General features: G+C 33.0%; 4 protein-coding genes across 4 annotated transcripts; 1 reads left to right on the top strand and 3 right to left on the bottom strand.

Moving 5' to 3' along the window:
* Positions 1–281: 281 nt before the first annotated feature.
* On the bottom strand, positions 282–665 carry LOC102603468 (uncharacterized). The gene has a single exon (XM_006363138.2). It carries the CDS (start codon positions 569–571, stop codon positions 371–373), a length of 201 nt encoding a protein of 66 aa, XP_006363200.1. The 5' UTR covers positions 572–665; the 3' UTR covers positions 282–370.
* Positions 666–1,264: 599 nt separating this feature from the next.
* LOC102580698 (probable metal-nicotianamine transporter YSL7) lies at positions 1,265–5,718 on the bottom strand. The gene is made up of 6 exons (XM_006363148.2): positions 5,030–5,718; positions 3,443–3,606; positions 3,205–3,302; positions 2,979–3,113; positions 2,646–2,835; positions 1,265–2,548 (listed from the first exon to the last, which is right to left on the bottom strand). Exons 1-6 carry the CDS (start codon positions 5,412–5,414, stop codon positions 1,442–1,444), a joined length of 2,079 nt encoding a protein of 692 aa, XP_006363210.1. The 5' UTR covers positions 5,415–5,718; the 3' UTR covers positions 1,265–1,441.
* A 3,061-nt stretch (positions 5,719–8,779) lies between these two features.
* Positions 8,780–11,344, bottom strand: LOC107058039 (uncharacterized). Its single transcript, XM_015303324.1, has 2 exons — positions 11,108–11,344; positions 8,780–9,635 (listed from the first exon to the last, which is right to left on the bottom strand). The coding sequence occupies exons 1-2, from the start codon at positions 11,235–11,237 to the stop codon at positions 8,953–8,955; spliced, it is 813 nt and encodes a 270-aa protein (XP_015158810.1). The 5' UTR covers positions 11,238–11,344; the 3' UTR covers positions 8,780–8,952.
* A 5,198-nt stretch (positions 11,345–16,542) lies between these two features.
* Positions 16,543–19,535, top strand: LOC102603132 (uncharacterized). Its single transcript, XM_006363137.2, has 2 exons — positions 16,543–19,193; positions 19,276–19,535. Exons 1-2 carry the CDS (start codon positions 16,813–16,815, stop codon positions 19,364–19,366), a joined length of 2,472 nt encoding a protein of 823 aa, XP_006363199.1. The 5' UTR covers positions 16,543–16,812; the 3' UTR covers positions 19,367–19,535.
* Positions 19,536–20,072: the final 537 nt, after the last annotated feature.

The raw sequence follows: 20,072 nt of genomic DNA, 5'->3' as shown, positions 1-20,072 counted from the left end.
TATATATATATATATATATATATATATGATATGATTGCTATTTGGATCAGTTTTCAAGACAATATGTTTGAACAGATAATACCCATATGTGGCTTCCATGATATCAGACAAATCAGAGCAATTTTTCGTAGTGTGGACTTTCATGAACCGGAAGGTACACAGAGAGCAAATGCAAGACAAAGCAAGAATAGTTCCACCAGAACAATCTTTTGCTAATCATTTCGTAAATCAAACTTACAAAACTTAGATAACACATACACACCCTTTATAAATGAAAAGCCAAAAGATTATACATTTTTGTTTTCTTGAAAGTTCAAGGACACACAAGACTGATAAAAGAAGAGAGGCTATATCATAAGATTAGGTAAAATTATTGGATGATGAGACGTCTGGTGCAAAGGGTACAGTAATATCTGCGTTTAGTTTTGAAATAAAGAGGGACAAAGCAGAATCTCCACTGACTCTCCATGTCCAAGGCTTGAACCATCCCTCCACAGTAAGGACAAGCTCCTGGAGCTGCCTGTCTTTGTAACACCCTCTCATCTTCATCACATACAAACACCAAACACATAGTGACAATAATAACAAAACCAATGTCTCTAAAGCAAGTCTACTGCAGGCAGACCTTAATTTCAGCTCCAATAGCGTGTATTTAAGTTACAAGATTTGCAGCAAAACTTGTGAGTTTTCTATCTATTGTAGGTGTCTAGTTAACTTGCAGACTGGCAATTAAAGAAGCTTAGATCACTAGGAAGTAACTGAGATATGGCAGATGAGAGTCACAACGGTGGGGTTGTTGGGATTAAGACAAAGCATATATATCCGAAAAGATAAGGGAATCTGGAAAAAGCTAGAAATATCTGGAAGGGACTCGAGTAAAAAACGTGTTGACGTCTTCAAGCTTTTATTTATGCTTCTGGATAACAAATTCTCTTTTTTTTTTCTTGGTCTTTCCAACAGTAAGGAAATCAGATCCTCCTTCCGTTCCATTTTATGTGACGTAGTTTGATTTAGCACGAAATTTAAGAAAGAAAGGAAGATTTTTAAAATTTGTGGTCCAAAATGAATGACAGAAATTTGTGTGGCGATAATCATTTCATTAAGGGTAAAATAGATATTTTATAGTTAAATTGTTACTTAATATATAAATGTGTCATTCTTTTTAGGACTGACTAAAAAGGAAAGTAAGTCATATAAATTGGAACAAAGGGAGTATCACCTTTCAAATAAAACAAATACTAATAAAGAAAGTTGACACAGGAAAGGAAGAAGCAACTTTCTGTGCTTGCACATTTTTAACTCAGATAACAATTCCTGTTTCAATTGAGTTGAAATGATTTTTGACAATTGAAGTAGTTGATATGTACACGAACAATTTCATTTCAAATGTGACAAAACTAACAGAACAAAAGAAAATGAGAAACACCTACTAGAAGGGAGTTCAAGAATTTAAGAAACCATCGACTCTAGTGTTAGCATTCCTAGACAGAAACTTCATGCAAATAGGCGGTTTCACTCCTACCAAAGCCAGTATTGAACTGGGTAAGGTCCATATTCCATCACCACAAATCAGACCAGAAGCCACAGCAGGCCCAAATGCATCAGCCTTGGCCTTGTTAATCTTTGTCCAAACGAACAATATCAAGCTCCCGAGACACATGTCAATAGCAAAGTAGGAGCCAAGATAGAAGGGAATGGCCATCGCCATTGGGAGAGGAATGTACTTTGCCTTGTTCTTTCCCACAAGATCTCTGATGCCATTGATCACAATAGCACCTATGAAGAACACGTAGCAAAGGGTGAGGCAGTTCTTTGGAAGAGCTGAGAAACCTTCAACTCCAATGATAGACATGTTACGATACACCAGGGCATAAGGGGCAGGATATGCTGAACCTTGGGTACCTAAATCAGGGAATGCCTTATAGAAGAGCCAAAATACACATGGGGAGATGAGACAACCCATTGCTGTGCCAATAATCTGGCTTATGAACATGGACCGCGGGGAAGCCAATGTCATATAACCAGTCTTAAAGTCCTGTGTTAGGTCAGACGCAGTGGAGACTATGTTCATCATGACGCCACACGCAGCTAGTCCAGCAAGAACCCCTCCATGAGAAGCCCCAGCCCATGCACCAATTGTAAAGATTGCCAGCTTTCCGTAGGTGGATGCCAAAGACCAGTCAGTGAGACCACAACCATAAGCATTGCAGAAGGCTAATACCGGTGCAAAAACATAAATCACGATGATATGGTACCACTTAAGTTGATGGAAAATGTGTGGAAGTGTTATAGTAGAGATGATGGCAATGCCAACATAACCAACTATGGAAACCCATATTGGAATTTGATCCTTGAGGAAAAGTGTTGTTCGTCGCTGGTCATCAAAAGACATGGAAGGCTCTGGAGGAGATGGACGAGCACCAACTGGCAGGACTGCTCCTTCATCTTTACTGCAGAATTGCAAATACAAACCATATAATGTTCGTCCAAATACCTTGCAGAAATTGTAGAGACCATCACCAAGGATCATGGCTATTGCTATGAAGACCTGCAATAGAAGAGAAATATGAGGAAAGTATATTTTAAGAATTGAAACTGTGCTTCATTTTGGTCTGTCTGCTCTAAATGTAAAAGGAAGACATTACCTTATATCCCTGCAAGCCATGAAGGCTGCTGGGGCTCTCATCTGCAGGGAACCAATGACCCTTTCTGTCCTGAATCAGAGGCCACATTATACCCCAAGAAAGGATAGATCCAAGTAGCAAAGATATGTTGATTAGGTAAGGACATATCATCCCTACACCAACATATGTTGCTGAAAAGTCAAAGTAAAACCTGATCGATTCGGAAAAAAATAAAATGTTAAATAAAGGTAAGCAAAAGTTGAATGGCAAACTATATCATCTCTTTCAATTGCGAGAGAGATGAGAGGAATTGAACCTCTTGTCATGTAGAGGTAGTTTGGAATTAGAACCTACTTGTTCTCATATGCTTTAAGGCCAAACGTGGGAAAACTCGCAAATCCACAGTCATCCCCAGCAGTGAAAAACCATTGGAAGAAACCCCATAAGAAGCTGAAGGAGAAGAACTTCGCCAGAGCTTTTACTTGTTTCCTGCAGTGATCAATTAAAAAGAAACAATAAAATTGTCAGCATACCTTCTGTAATGCTGACAGAATTTACTCAAGTTGTGTAACTTGCTTACTTTGCTAGCTTAGCTCCTTGTGGGGTATGGAAACTATTGATCAGGTGAGCAGTTGCTGTGCCACTTGGATATGTCAGTTTGAAGTCTATGATCATAATCTGAAACATAATTAACAAAACATATTTGATTATAAAGAAAAAAGTAAAACTGATCAAAATCCTGAGAACAGCAGCTTTGATCTTTTGCAAGAAAATTTGTTATGTATATACATTACATATATCCTGAGAAAAGGAAATACCTTACGAAGAGGAACCACTGAGAAAAGCCCAAGAAAGCTAACAACGAAAAGAAAACCTATCATCCATCCCAACGAGGGGTTCTTGATATTGAATGCATTATTAGCTTCAGTTGATTGTTTGGCAGCAACTTCACTCATGGCAAACAGATAGCTTCCAAAACCTCCTGCTCATCAAAAGTGAAAAACAGAAATTAAGAGTTATTGAACTTGAGATGCTCAAGGTATGAAGGAATAATATAAGGCAATTGCTAAGCTAGCATTGTTGCTCGATAATGCTCAAGGTAAGAAATTCCATCATAACAAAGTTGTGGAAGAACAAGGAGTCATTATTGACAAAGTTAGCACCCAAATATAGTTAACATACACACTTGTTCATGTTTATTATTCTTAATTGGAATTAGCCAAACAGAACTGCAAAAAGGTTTTATCTTGATTAAACTCTCCAAACAAGAGCTAGCAGAGATACTATATTAAGCATTCTATTTGGAAAATGGTAAACTATTTTCTATAGAACTTCTAAATATCACGCTCTTGTCATTAAACCTTAGACAAATATCATTTTTCAGTCAAAGCTTCCTAATTTGTTCTTCTAATAGTTTTTCAATATGGTATATTGCGATAACCAACTACTTTGCAATAAACTCAATTTTCATGAAGCAAATCCAATGAACTCTAGAAAAATAATAGACAAAAGGGGTTGTTTGATTTGGAGACAAGTTATGTTGGGATTAGTTATGATGAAATTGATTATATTGAGATTATTTTTTATTGGTTGTTTGGTTTGTCATATTCTAATAACATGCATGGCATAATTTCTAGAAGTGTGATTGTTTACAAAAACAGCTCTTGATTTTATTTAGTTTTTTATACTTTCTTTGCAAGCTATTTATTCTTAAAAATAAATTTTTCATCCTATTTAACTTAAATATTTTTGTGTCTACATTCTCATAATTAAAATACCTATTTTTTTTAAAATGAAATAATTTATAAACACACAAATATAAATATCTATAACTTATTTTAAATTATAAATTTCAAAAGGTTTTTTTCTTTTTTAAAATTTATGCCAAGGCAAACAAGTCCCAAAGAGGAAGTAAATAATATTTATTGCTATTGTTCGTAGAAAATTCACAAATCTTTGAGCCTAACTATGTGGGACCACCATCTCCAATGGGCCCACACAACTTTAAAAGCCAACCTTGTGGACCCCACACAAAACCCACAAAAGCTGGAGGCCCAAGAGGGCCCATGAGAAATACACGTGGCCCAAATTCATGATTCAAACATGCAAACTTTCTAGTTAAATCCAAATCTTTAACTAACTGCGATATTAATGCATGGCTTAATATAATTTACATTTATTAATTTCTAGAGTTTCTTTAGATTTATCCTCCTTTAACCCCCTTCTCCTTTTCTGTCCGGATTTAACAAGATCTTAAACATGGAAAACACAATTATCTATCAGATTTAAAGTATTATTACGAGTAATTAAACTGCAATAATAATGCATGAAGAAATTGTTGAAAACACTAATTATTCTAAGAGTTGCAGCTTATGTGTTTGATAAAATGCCTGAGAGAGACTTACCGCTAAATGCAATGCCGGAAGTAGCAACAACACAGGTCTGAATGACGGTGTTTTCTTGGCGAGTGAAAGGTTGCTTAAGAATTCCAGATTTCTCAAGAAGTTTAGTCCACGTTTTGAGGAAAAAGAACCCCAAAAGTCCAGCAGAAACATTGAGAGAAGGAATAATACCAGTGGTGAGACTCAATTTCAAGACAATGAAAGTGAAAAGAATTCCCAATATGAAACTCACACAAAAAGCCCTTAAAGTTAACTGGTTCTGCCATGATGGCACTTCTTTGGACTCAAAGATCCTTTCTACAGAATACAAAGCTTCTTCTCTTTGGGTGATATCATCATCATCATTTTTCTTTGTGTTTCTGTTGAAACTGTCGGATCTACTATCCATGGCCTCACCAAAACAAAACAAAAAAAATGGGTTTCTTGGGTTCTCTTTTTTCTTGGTTTTCTTGAAGGTGAGATGTGTGTTGTAGAGTTGATAAAGAAATAGATGACTGCAGTATATAAAACAGGGGCTGCCTTTTTTTCGTCTTCTCTGTTTTTCTTGAAGAAGTTGATCAGAAATAGGAGACTATATTGGGATGTGGTTTGTCTTTATCGGATGGAGATATAAACAATTCATAGTGGGAGTTCCGATTTGTTGGGTAAAAAAAGCAGGAAATATGAATCTCTACGTCTGTTCGGTACTTAGAAAAATGGTACTTTCCCTTTTCGGATTTACTTGTCAAAATTTGATTATTAAGAAAATAATATTTATTTTTATTTTTATTAACTCAATATTAATAAATTGAGATTGTAATAAAAAAAGAAAAAAAATTCTGATTTTTCAAAAACAACGAATAAAAATAAAAATTAAATTAAAAAATATTTAACAAGTAAATTCATACAGACGTACTAGTGGAGTTGTGGACAATGGGATTGGGTAAAGATGAGATGCTTTTTAGAGGGTGGGAGAACCACTGAATATGGAGTGTCACTGATAGAATTTGTTCATTTTTAGATAATTTAATTTTCTTAAAAAAATTAGATTATCGAATAAAAACTTACAACATTTTCCAAAAAATATTTCATTATTTTCGAACCTAAAGTTAGAAAAGTTGGGATGCTGTGACGACTTTGTAGAGTGACGAGTGAATAAAGAATAGAGTCTATAAAACGGCCTTTTGCATATTGGTTGTTGGTTGGCTGGCTTATTGGTTTTGGAGACCAGCTTGCGGCTTATTTATTACTTCCTCCGTCTCATTTTATGTGAAGTAATTTGATTCGGCACGGAGTTTAAGAAAGAAAGGAAGACAAAAAACTTGTGGTCCAAAATGAATAATAAAAATTTGTATGGCTGTAAATAATTTCATTAAGGGTAAAATAGATATTTTATAGTTAAATTGTTACTTAATATAGAAATGTGTCATTCTTTTTTTGACTGACTAAAAAAAAAGTAAGTCACAGAAATTGAGATAGAGGAGTACTAGCTTTGACTTGTTGTATGCTGATTTATAAATTAAAAAAAAAGGAAAAAGAACTTTATTTATAATAAGTGAGTGTTAATTTTCATATACAATTCACGGTATATAAAATAAAAAAATCTTATTTATCATATTTTGTGCCACATTCCTTCATGCTCTTTTCTAACAAAATATAAGGTTCTTTATAAATTACTCACAAAAGTTACATTCTTGGGATTATGATTCTTCTTTTTTCTTTTTGTTTATAGAGATGGCTTAATAGGTATTTTTCCGTCACATATTAATTAATCATCTTATTAAAATTAGTTATTTTATACTAGTTGTTTGCCTTACTAAATCAAGAAAGTATTAATTAAATTTTTTTTAAATTAGCCTTGCAATTAATTCTTTTGAAAGTGTTCAGATTTGTCAGTAAAATTCTCAAGAAATTATTTAAGGAGTGAAATAGTAAAAATACTCCATTCGTCCCTATTCACTTGTCAAATATTTTCTAATTTGATTTTCACTTTTACTTGTCATTTTTGAAAGATCAAGAAAAGATTTAAAAAAATCATATTATACCCTTAATTTATTAGCATTGGGTTAATGTCCTTGAAAAATATGGTGAGTAAATATATTTGGGACCCTATTAATTACTAGGAATAAAATAGTGAACTGACTATATCAATCATTATTTTCTTAATATGTATGTCAAATCAAAATTTGACAAGTAAAAAGGCACGAGGAAAATATGTTGTTATTTATAATTTTTTAATATATGTATAAAAAATGATCAACTAATATAGGACTTGTTTGGTAAAGATCCGAAAGTCAAACATGCTGAGTTAAAAAAAACTCACTTATTTTCAAAGAACTAAACTACTTGACCAAGCTCTTAATGTAAAGAATTAACAAAAATTGTTTTTCTGCTTTTATGCAAAAACTAAAAATAAGTACTTTGATATTTCAGGACAAGATTGTAATTCATATTTACGGTATTCAACTTAGAGTAATTCTCTATTTTATAATTTGATACTTGAAAATAATTTTTGAAAATATTGCCAACCACAAACTATTAGAAAAAAAATAATTAATCAAACACAAATTATTTTTCTTTTAAAAAATACCTTTAATAAAAAGTAATTATCAAAATAAACTAATTTCGATAACTTAAAAAGGAAAAAAAAATGGCCATCAAACTTTTGAGACAGATGAGCAAATCACTCGAAGTCAACTTTAAAGATTGTAAGCAAACTTAATATACGCAGTATCATAATTAAGTCAATACTGAACTTATATACGTAGTATCTTTTCTTGGGGTAAGAGATCTCATGAGAGAAAAAAGAAAATATATACTGTAAGTGTTTTTTTTTTATTTGACTTAGATGAAGGATTGAATTAGCATAATATATATTTTGATAAAAATAATATATAAAATGTACAACAACAATAATAACATATCAAGTGTAATTTCACTAAATGAAATCTGGGTAGGATATATAGGGTGTGCACAAATTTTATCACACAATTTTATAGAAGTAGAATAGAAAAAATGTTTCCCAAAACTCCTCAACTCAGGTATATCAAAAATTAGAAACAAAATTTATAAATATATTAATGACAAATTTGTAACTAAACTTATAGATCTGTCTAAAATGTGAATCGGTGAAAGAATTGAGGTACGCTAGTTGGTCATACAATGAATAACGTTGACTTAGATCCTAAAAATTGGGGAATGTGAAGTGAAACATAAGACATATTATACAATCTCACATGTCATATGGGTGTCAATGTGATTTTGGTTAATTCGTGAGAGAGGGACAGCTCTTGGAATTATAGACATTCATGATCCATGTTTTCAACATAATCCATTTTTTTTGTCTATTTAAATGTGTTGATTCTATATATTAAGTGTTTTAATGATTTAACAAACGAAATGAGGGCTTCGTAAGACTATCGGTTCTTAGTCCAAATGTGCTTGATGGTTAATTTCAAGGGCTTCGTACGGGTATGTAACTGTACATGCGACAAAAAAATAATATTGATACATTACATATATATACATCCATATTTACTTTTTATACAATATTTGCAATAAAAGTATATGTCAGCATTTTTTTAACGAGAGGTATATCAACTCTATCACAATTCACAAATTTGAGGTATGTATGCTCTTTTCCCTTTTTGAAAATCACTTTTCAAAATAAGCTTATTTCAAAAGTTTGGCCAAATAGACTAATTAGAATTAAAAAAATAACCCTAACCTATGTCACAAAAACAATCAATTTGTCATTCAATTAGACCAACCATCTTGTTAACACACTGTCTTTGATGGAAGAATGCACACAAGGCCTGTTTAAATGACCATTGTTTCAATAATAACCAAACCTAAGTCACAAAAGCAATGACAACATCAACACCTACAACATATTGTATGGTGTAGTAACCTACTTGAGGAGATCCATGCAGTCAACTTACATAGAACTACAACCCCTTTTCCTTTGATGTATCAGTAATAGTAGCAGCTTCAGACTCCAGAGGGCCAGGGCATAGGATAAGTCTCTCAACAGGGATCTTCATGACATCACGACGTACGCCAATATCAGAAACATACCGGCTGACACAGTAAACACCAAAACCCACAGCAGCCAGACCAGAAACACCTGTAGTTAGAAAGCGCAGTGGTGCGAAAACAATAGCAGTTGTGGCAGATAAAAAGGATGTTGCCTGCCCACTCCGGCCTACACTGACATTTGTAAAGACTAGCAAACCGGTCTTGCAGTATATTGCGAAATCCTCACAGTTGTTCTTGAATATGTTGTAAACCCCAAAACCGTTCTGAAGGAGAAATTTAGCACGGTGCAGGACATGCTCTGGTGGATCAGAAGGGGCAATTGTGCATGTTCCTCCTCGAGTTTTAGTAATAAAAACCCCTGGTGAGACACCATACTTAAAAAGATACAGCTCACCCCCACAAAGAAAACACTCAAGGCATGACGAGATAACACCTTCTGTCCTTGATTGATCACCACATCTAGGACATGGGAAGCCAGAGGGATGTGAAGGAGATGAGCTGAATATGAAACGGTCTAAAACCGTTCCAGTTCCAATCTCTTGACCTGCAGCTCGAGTAAAATGGATAACCATATCATCGCCAACATAAATACCTGAAATGTTCAGAGCACATACAGAAACGTTACGACAACATGCTAGGAAACGAACAAAAATGTGCCACAATATGCATGTCGCACACCATTACAGCTTCTTAATATCACCCACCCCAGCCCCAGGACCAAAAGTTGATTTGGATCTTTTTTCCCCATGACAATATCTGAGCATTTAACTTGTTATACTTGATGCAAATATTTCCTTTTCTTTCAATATCTATCCAACTATGAATGCAATGATTTCCTTATGGAATGTTCAGAGATCCAAATTGTTAGAATTGTAGTTGGACATATATAGTTGATTTTTTAAAAACCGAAAAGGCTTCAAAAATATTAAAAAACCAAACTCGAGTCTTTAGCAACTTGTAAGGTAATAACGAACCTTAAAAGAAATTGAGATCGTCAGGACTAAAGTCATCCTTGTTTATATTTATCCAAAACTAAAAGAAAGGTAAAACTAGCCTCAACCTAATAGACTGACACTAAGCAATATAACCTCTTAAATAGATCTTTTCAACTTGAGATAAGGAGAGTCCACAATACAACACTGGTGTAAGAGACTGCATTGCTAACGTGGAATACTAAGTTCAATATAAGAAAAATTATTAAACAAAAAGAATGACCTCAGCCACAGTTTAATGACAAAAAATGTATTTTCTCAAAGACTATAATACAAATGATCAGATGGAAAGATTCTACACAACAACAACACACCTAGTGTAATCCCACAAGTGGGGTTTGGAGAGGGCAAGATGTACACACAACTCATTCATAGCCATAATTAGCAAAGCTCATCAAATTCAACTCACTTATTTACACTACATGAGTTTTAGGTACATCAAAGCTTTTCATAACCATAATTAGCAAAAACTGAAGTAAAGCCACTTTGGCAAGACTATTGTTGTGTTTCCGAATTAGGGGAAACAGAGCTTCAACAAGGTCCGGGCCAGTAGATCCACAGCAAATAAGCACTAGGTAGACTTCTTTCATTTCTGAATTAGCTTGCAACAACTCCTAGCGGAATCTCCTTTTGATTTGGAAAGGTTGATTATAGTAGAAATTCAAGTTTTCCCCAAACTAGTCAAATTAGACTTAGAAGTAGCATTTCCATCGAGAATTGAATTGACCTTCCCTTATTTCAAGCGGAGAATCTAACAAAAACTATTCAGTTAATTACCAATTCAAATTATCTCGTTTATTTAATAAGCTCCTAAGTGTACTTTTCTGATAATATTCAACGAAATGTTGAAGCTATTTCTCCCGATTGCAAAAAAGTTCCTTCCTATTAATACTTGCTCGTACATTTAAAATGAACAAAAAAAACAAAAACAAATCGAAATTTGACCCACTTTGTATAAAAATCAAAACGTAGATACAAACAGAAATCAAAAACTTCGAGAAAGTTCATCTAAGAGTAAAGCAAAAAAAGGATTTCCCGGTGATATATTAAACAAATAAAAGTGGAAAATGACCGTGATGAGCATAGAGATAGGCGTTTCTCCATGAATAGATATGATCTCCAGGCTTGAGTTCATCTTGAGGGATCTTATTTGACAGGATTCCGGCCATCTCCGGCATAGTCCACCGGCTTGATCCCGACATCACTTCCCTTTCCGATGACTCTAAGTTTTGGGATGTGACGCTTTGCTTAGTCTTTACGAATTATAGATTTGGTTCTTTGTTTGTAGCATTTGTTAACTTCCAAAAGTACTAAAACTATTTATGGTGGTCCTCTTTCTAATCCAAGCCGTACAATTAGTTTGCTTTTTTTTTTAAAAAAAAAACAAAAATTATTCAAAGAGTGTTCTTTTTTCTTTTTTGGCAAAAGGGTCTGGTGGACCCTTATACTTGTACGCGTTTGTATTATGAACCCTTCTACTTGATGTTTTATCAACTGAACTCTTACACTCAATAAAACATAATATATCAAACCCCTCTAACCGTTGACTAAGCATATGTGGCATTAAAATGGATGAATTGGCAAGAGTGTGTGATTACACGCGCGTGTAAGCAAGTGAACATCATATTTTAATTAAAAAAGAGTTATTAAAATTATAATAGAATAATATAATAAATTTTAAAAATAAAAAAGAAATCTTCTTCTTCTCCATTTCACCTTCTTTTTCAGATAACCCAATCCCTGCCATATCCCTTTTTTTCTTTCTTCCCTAGCTACGCTCTAGCAGATCTTGGCGCTAATCCTTTTTTCGCTAGAACGAGAGGCGGCGAGGAGGTTTGTTGGTGGCTAGAGAGAATGGAGAGGAGAGAAAGTCTGGTTCGCAAGTGATCGTCGGTGGTGCGGTGAAAGGAAGACATTGGAGAGGAGAGTGGGGCGGGTGAGGGTGTGAGGAGTTGGTCACAGCGGCGAAAAAGGTTTGCCGGCCAAAGTTGGTAGTGCGACGACCTAGGGTTGTTGATTTTGTGGAGATTGGAAAAGGATGAACGAAAAATGGTAAGAGTGTGCGGTGGAGATGGATACGGGTTTAAGAGAGAGAATAGATTGTCTCGCCGGCAAGAACAGTGGTGGCGGTGGCTTTCTGATCTGGTGGCTTCAGGCTATTTCACGATGGGAATGGGTTGGGATGAAGAACAAGAGCCTGATTTGGTGTGTGGAAAATTTATTATTTTTCCTTTTATTTAATATTTTTGATTAATAATTAAAAAAATAGTTAATAGAGATAATTATAACGTGTTATTGATTTATGTGACATGGATTTGACATGTCATCTATTTATGGGCGAGTGAATTACACACACTATAGGAGGGGTTTAAAAATCTTGTTTTGATTGAGTTTAAGGGTTCAGTTGGTAAAGAATTAAGTGGAAGGGTCCATAATACAAACTCAAACAAGTATAAGGGTCCATCAGACCATTTCGCCTTCTTTTTTTAGTGTCATTTGGTGTTTGATATTTTGAGGTTCCAATACAAAATTTTAATTTTAATTTTAGAAATTTGTATTCAAAACCTTTAATTAAAATTGGAGCTCCCAATTATTTCGCTATAATTTATTAAATTTTATCTCTCAATGAAAGGCGAATTTATCATGTATAATACATATTTCTGATAACTCAATAACTTGTACGAATTTCATATTTATATTTAAAAAGTCCACTACATGTATAAGAAAAATGATTTAGAAACCAATTAATAGAATATATTATTAGTCTAGTGGTTGAAAAGGTACCTTAAAAATTTTATTGTCGTTTTAGTTGTATATATGTCATGGAAACTATGAACTTCGAATCTGAAATCCTGGTATATAATATCATAAAAGAACATATTTTCAAACGCTCATTTAAGTTTCACGTCTATTGTCTATTATACATGAGCTTGACTTCCTATAGAAACTACTGCATATATGAAAAACATTCAAACTAATATAATATTGCGCATGCATTTAAAACATATTATCGTACTAATATCAAATCTTCCAAAATTAAATTATTTGAAAATTTCAACATACATCTAATGATATTTTCAAAAAGAGTTGTGAGCAATATTCTAATTTTTAAAAGTTATTGAAGATATAATCAAGTAAATAAATATGTAAAGACTTTTTTCAATAACTTAAGTTTTTAGATATCACACAACTTAATACTGTGTCAGACTGAACATGGGCGAAGCCAGGTTACCGCAAGAAGTTCATTCAAAACTTCTTCATCGAAAAATCATATATATATATATATATATATCATCAATTTAGTTGTTGCCTGACGTAATTGAGTGCTTGTAGAAGGATTTGTACTTCTATAACTGTATTCTTGTAGTTGTCTTTGAGTAAATAGTAATTGTAACTCTTATCTTTCCAACTTGGTTCAAGACTTTGGGGTTTGAAACTAAGATTAATTGGTAGGTTTTGAACTCTTCAATGTAGGACGGTTTAATTTATCATTCTATTAATTGATCCAAATAGCATAGCAATATCAACTACTCTTGAGCTCTCATACATGACATTTGCATCACCTCCTCCAGTTTAATTGCTCTTCCTCTTTGAACCTCCGACAATAATAATTGATTGATGGGTGTTAGACTGAGTCGTGAATGAGAATAGTTGACAGCTGATAGCTGAAGTAGTTATAACAGTTGAGAGTTGATTTAATATTTGAAAGTTATTTAATTATGATTGACAGTTGACAATTGATTGATTGATGAGTGTTAGATTGAGTTGTGAATTGAAAGTAGTTGACAGATGATGTAGTTACAACACTCTGGTCAGATACGAAAACAGTTGACAGTTGACAATTGATTGATTGATGGACGTTAAACTGGGTTGTGAATTGAGAATAGTTGGCACCTGATGTAGTTACAACACTTTGATCAGATCAGAAATAGTTATTAGTTAATTTAGTAATCGATATATTAAATCAACGGATTCACAATTGAAGATTAATTTAATATTAAAAAGCAGTTGACAATTGATTCAATACTCGAAAGTTACTAAATCAAATAAATATTTAGTCTCTTAAACTGAATAATCAGAATATGAAAACTATGATTAACTATGCAATATTTATCACGATCAATATTGAGTTCAACTTCTAATGAAATGATTTTAACAATGTACGTACAGTAATAACTAAGTTTAATGGTTATTACCCAATTTCATAATATATCGTAGGAAAATCTATAAGTTGCCCCATAATTTTATTCAAATAAATTATTTATAATATTCAAATTTTATGACAATCTATCATGGGTGAAGTAGGAGTTTTGAATCGACAAAATTTTAAAAATTTAAGCCTAAATCTAAGTATATTTATATTAAAAACTTAATTTAATATAATATATATATAAAGACAAATACAGTAAAACCTCGCTAAATTAATATAAGTGGGATTATGAAATATTATTAGTTTATAGAGATATTATTTCATCGATAAATTAATATTAATTAATTTAAAGAGTATTTGAGATCCAATGAAGGTTAATTTTGATGGATTTAGCTCCCATCCATTACACTTTTCCTCCATTTCGTTAAGTACTCTTCTAGATGAGAGACATGTCTCCTATTTAATTTTTAAAGGTCAAAATTACAGTATATTAATAAGTATTATAACCATAGTTAAGTCAACAAATTTTTAGAAAACCATTCTCCAAATTTGTTAAGAACAAAATATTCCCTACAAATTTAATATTTATTAATATCATTAATTTCATCTTATATTTTTATATTCAAAAATTAAAAAATAGATCATATATCTAACAATATTTTTATTTAGCATGATAAATAACAATCTTCAAAAATATTTTGGCTTTAAATATGTTTTCGAAATTCACAAACAATAACGAAGAAGATAAAAGAATATTTTTTAAAAACATATATATTTCTTTTTTTTTTCTTCTTCAAATTTAGAGAATAGTTTACCAAAATTTGTTAACTTAACTATGGTCATAATACTTATTAATATACTATAATCTTGACCTTTAAAAACTGAATAGAACATGTGTCTCTCATCTAGAAGTGTACTTGACGAAATGGAGAAAAAGTGTAATGGAGGGGAGCCAAATCCAATTTGGATTAGATCAAAATCATTGTATCTTACTAATTTATATATAATATCATATTTATTGAATTCACATAAAAAATAAATTTATTAATTATAAAGTACAATGAATACATCAAAATCATTGTATCTTACTAAATTATGTATAATAAATTCATTATACATAAAGTACAAAGCATGTGTATGATTCATTGTAATATTTTTTTTTTGTAAATGGTTCATTGTAAAATAAATTCAAGAATTCAATGATTCGTTGTAAAAACAACTTCATTATATATTATCAAATATTATTCATTGTATCTTTACTAAAAACATTCAATGTATATTGTATGATGGTGAAAGACTAAATTATATTACGCAACATAAAAAAATTCCTGAAATCATATAAAAAATGGCTTCTCATTTAAAAAGTGTCATAAAATCAATTATGACAGATAAAATACGCAAAGTATTATGTGAATATAAAAAAGATCACTCCACATGCACTTAAAAAAATTGCAGTTGTGGTAACACCCAAACTTTTGGATGCAATAAGAAAAATCAGAGATAAGCTTCAACTAGATTTAAATTTTAAAAAAAAACAAAACATAATAGAATCATATTTCACTAAATTATCTTAGTTGTATTTGTACTTTTAAAGGATTATTAATTTATAATATTAATATGATCATATATTTATACAAAGATCTTTTGAAAATATATTATTTTATTATCGTATTGAATTAAGTGATTTGTTCTAATGGCCCACTTTTATTTGTCATGTTGCGTTTTTCGAATGTCAATTTGACTAATTTTTAAAGTTAAATTAGATTATATTAATTTGATATTTTAAACAAAAAATTTAGATATTCAAAAACTATGCGAAAAGTACTATAAATTGCAATTTTTTGCATACCAATATGATGGAAATATACATCGTAAAATATTAGTCAAAGTTTTTATAGTCTGACTCTAAAAAGAGAAACTATGACAATTAAAAGTGGACGGAGGTAGTATCATAGAGAGATTATTAATTATCCCTCCGTCCCATTTTATATGAGGTATTTGACTCGGCACGGAGTTTAAGAAAGAAAGAAAGGCTTTTAAAACTTGTGGTCTAAAATGAATGATAAAAATTTATGTGACTGTAAATCATTTCATTAAGGGTAAAATAGACAATTTATAATTAAATTGTTACTTAATATAGAAATGTCTCATTCTTTTTGGAATGGACTAAAAAGAAAAGCAAGTCACATGAATTATGAATTGAGACAAATGAAATATCTAGTAGTATTAATTTAATAAAATTTACTATATTAATACATAAATTAATTATCAAAAATTTAATATTTATATAACTCTTCTCCAAAGCAGTTCTAAATAAAGTAAAATATAAAGTGGATAACCACTAGCGAAATTTAGTCTAAAAAAATCTTGTAACCTTTTACTGATATCTCTCCAAAAATTTTGCCTTATTATTCGTTTACTTCAAAGTTCCAAGTTGCAACTTATACAAAGACTCTCTATTGGTGATGTCAATTTTCAAGTCGTATTTCAGTATGACACAATTTCCATAGCTTTTAACGATTTCTTTAGAAGACCCAAAAACCTATTCGGTCTCCTTCTTCTTCTCCAACAAAACCATAAAAACCCATCACTCTTCAATTTTTCCCAATTCCGAAACAATCAAGAACATGATGAAAGAGCTTTTTCAGAAAAGGCTTACTTCCTTTTACGATAGTTTGATTTTCACCAAGAAAGATTCATGGGGGAATTCTGATGTTGTTGTAATCCATTCACAGCAACAAGAAAACCCAAATTCTCTGTCATCCCAGTTCTATTTATGGCTTATGGGGGAAAAGTTTGATGATACAACTACCATCTTTACCCCTTATGGGATATTCTTTTTCTGTACCCAGAAAAATTATTCCAAGATTCGATCTTTGTGTTGTTCTGCTACTCTGATGAGGAAACATCCTGTTTCTGTTCAATTGAAGGCCAAGAACGATGAGGGGTTTGCGTTAATCGACTCTACGATACGTGACGCCAGGGTAATTCGTAACAGCAAGGGGTTTACTGGTGTTTTTGGTGATGATTGGAATTGGCCGTTTGTTGTGGGTTATATAGAAGGTGAGTACCCTAAGTCTAAGCTTTTTTGGAATTGTATGAATGATTTAGAACCCAAAAAGTATAAAGTAGTAACTGTGAATTCTGGTATTAATAAGATGATTAATGCTGGTGATAAACCAATTTCTGGACAAGAATTAGATTTTTTGCAATCACTACTTAGTACTTTCTGTGCTGAAGAAGAGAAACAACTGTTTTCGCGGGGAAATCAATCTGGTTTGTTGGTGAAGGGAAAGAACAATCTTGAATCTAAATTTGAACGTGTAGGCTTGAGTGAAAAGCGGAGGAGCAATTTGGGTTCTGAATTTGACAAAACTAAACTCTTCTGTGGTGATAAATCGACGAGCAGGGTGGATAACCTTATTGATGATGAGTTAGATTTTATGGAGATGATGGAGAGTATTGAACGGTTCTCCTCTTCTCCTAGTGGAGAACAGGATAAGTTTAAGGTAGCAAACATGTCTCGTGATCAGGTGGTGTCGATGTTTGGAGGAAATTGTTTTGGTGATGGTAAAGAAGACAATCACAAGGCAGGAAACAAAAATGGTGATCAGGTATTTAAGTCCAGGTCAAATATTTTGGATGGTAAAAATGACAAGTTAAAGGACAAGTTAAAGAAAATAAGCAGACCTGTTGATGATCTGTTTAAGTTTGGGTCAACTAAATTGGATGCTAAAGACAGCAAATCAAAGACCTTTGGAGAAGGAACGAAAGGCGATCAGCTGTTTAAGTTTGGAGAGCAGTGTAAGATTGGAGAGAAGCGAGGCAGGAACAATCAGCCTCAATTGGTAATGGAGGAGAACAAAGGCACAAAAGATGTCAAGCAACTTACAGAAAGATTAACAGCCTTCTATTCCAGCTGGAGGAAATACAAAGAAGAGAAATGGGGAAAAGCAGATGTTTTGGTGATTACTACTCCATCAGTGGCACCAGTGGAAGATTTGTCTCGTAGCTTCTTAGTGTGGTTGCTGGATGGTGAGTTTCTGGATACCACAGCTGTTTTTACAGACACTGGAATAGAATTTCTTTGCACCAAGGAAAGTTTCTTCAGGCTTCGTACAATTGGAATTTGTATGACAAAGATTGCAAAGCTAACTGTTTCTGTCCAACTGAAGAAACGAGGAGAGCGATGTGTAGATTGGTTAAAAAAGACTTTGAGGCAGGTGAATACTGCGGCGAAGTCTGAAGCAAACTGGTGCCCACTTGTTGTTGGCTGTATATTTGGGGAGTCTGGGGAGATAGAGGTTCTTTCAAGTTCCAAAATGTTTGAAGTTGCATATGTAGACAGTGCTTTAACCAACTTGCTTGAACAGGGGAATTTTGCGAAAGCAGAAAGGTTTGCAGCTCAACAGTCAACTTTACCTAAGCAATTTCAGATGTTGTCATTGGAAACATGTGGCAGTGCAAAAACTGCAAATGCTGTATCATTTTCTGAGTTAGCCAAAATTAGGTCGATGGATGATAATTCTTATTTGTCAGAAGAATTACTCCGTGGTGCAAAAACTCCTACTGACGGTAGAGTGGATAATGGAGGACCAGTTGAGCAAACCAAACCTGAAGAAAACAAGGTATTTGAGGAGGACAATTCATCAAGAAAACTTGCAGATAAGATGATGTTGCTTGAGATAAAGGAGGGTGATATGGAAACCTCTATCACAGAGGACAGTGCAAAAGAAAAGCCATTGGCTATGCTATTGAACGATGAAAATAGTCCCTTACTGCAAGTGAAGGAGCATGGAGAGCAATCTGGACCAACTGCAGAAGGAGGAATGGATTACAGTATCCAGCCAACTGGTGTTATAGATGCTGCATCAGAAAGTTCTTTACCAGATGATAACAATGGCATCTCGAGGAAGGACTCTGTTGGTTCTGATGATGATTGGACATTAGTTGAGATTGAGTGTCAAGGGAAAGAAACAGAAGTAGCCGAGAGAGTCAGCTGGGGAAGGTATTGATATCACACATTGTAATTTTCTTTAATCCTTTTCTTTTGGTTTGTTATAACAACTCTTTGTTCATGTTTTGTATAGGTGGTTCATGGGTAAAACTGGAAAATCATTTGGTTTTAAAGACGAGGTGTGCGATGAAGCACCATCAAAGAGGACCAAGGCTGATCCATGAATACATATCTGCAGTCTTTTCTCTGTTTGATTAGCTGCTAGCCAACAGTAGGTAGTGCACAATAATGCTCTTTATTTTCTAGGTCAATAATTTTCATTGCTTGTCTTAGAACTTCATAACTCATCTTTAAATATGGTTCCATCGTGTTAACGATATGTGCCTTCGTTAATCTCATGATGTTTATATTTTGCTCACAACAACTTATGATACATTATTGTCCATCTAATTTCATGTTTTTATTAGACAGTAACTGCCACTCTGAAACAAACCTTGGTTTTAATTTTTATGTTACATCTGTGTGGCATATAACAGAGTAATTTCATCTAAAAGCAGCATTAAGCTGAGAAGCTGCTTTAGTGCAGATAAAAAGTAAGTCGTTTGGTTGGGAATTAGTTATCCCAGGATTAATTATCCTGGGTTTAGTTATCCCACCCTGTATATGGGATAACTTATCCCATCACTATGGTATAAATGGTGGGATAAGTTAATCCCAAACCTGTCAACCAAACAAGACACCAAACTTTTATCCCAGGATTATTTTGTTATCCCAGGACTATATATTCTTATTCCTCACACCGAAGTACTCTTTGAGCAGAGGGTCTATCGAGGGGGATTTAACAAGGTAGATCCGTACACTTGATCCTTCTCATATTTCACATTCTGGGATTATATTGGATATTTTGTTATACTAGAAATACGATAGTGC

Source organism: Solanum tuberosum, unplaced genomic scaffold (assembly GCF_000226075.1).
Source record: "Solanum tuberosum cultivar DM 1-3 516 R44 unplaced genomic scaffold, SolTub_3.0 scf00415, whole genome shotgun sequence".
NCBI classification, from domain to species: domain Eukaryota; kingdom Viridiplantae; phylum Streptophyta; class Magnoliopsida; order Solanales; family Solanaceae; genus Solanum; species Solanum tuberosum.
This window is presented reverse-complemented; position numbering and strand designations above follow the sequence as displayed.

Excerpts from the sequence above, each read along its gene's own strand:
- LOC107058039 (XM_015303324.1), bottom strand. The coding sequence starts at position 11,237 with ATGTCGGGATCAAGCCGGTGGACTATGCCGGAGATGGCCGGAATCCTG. Across the intron at positions 9,636-11,107 it reads CTATCTCTATGCTCATCACG|GTATTTATGTTGGCGATGAT; the intron begins GTCATTTTCCAC and ends TGAACATTTCAG.
- LOC102603468 (XM_006363138.2), bottom strand. The coding sequence starts at position 571 with ATGTGTTTGGTGTTTGTATGTGATGAAGATGAGAGGGTGTTACAAAGA.
- LOC102603132 (XM_006363137.2), top strand. The coding sequence starts at position 16,813 with ATGATGAAAGAGCTTTTTCAGAAAAGGCTTACTTCCTTTTACGATAGT. Across the intron at positions 19,194-19,275 it reads GAGAGAGTCAGCTGGGGAAG|GTGGTTCATGGGTAAAACTG; the intron begins GTATTGATATCA and ends TGTTTTGTATAG.
- LOC102580698 (XM_006363148.2), bottom strand. The coding sequence starts at position 5,414 with ATGGATAGTAGATCCGACAGTTTCAACAGAAACACAAAGAAAAATGAT. Across the intron at positions 3,607-5,029 it reads TTCCGGCATTGCATTTAGCG|GAGGTTTTGGAAGCTATCTG; the intron begins GTAAGTCTCTCT and ends TTTGATGAGCAG. Across the intron at positions 2,549-2,645 it reads ATGGCTTGCAGGGATATAAG|GTCTTCATAGCAATAGCCAT; the intron begins GTAATGTCTTCC and ends CTTCTATTGCAG.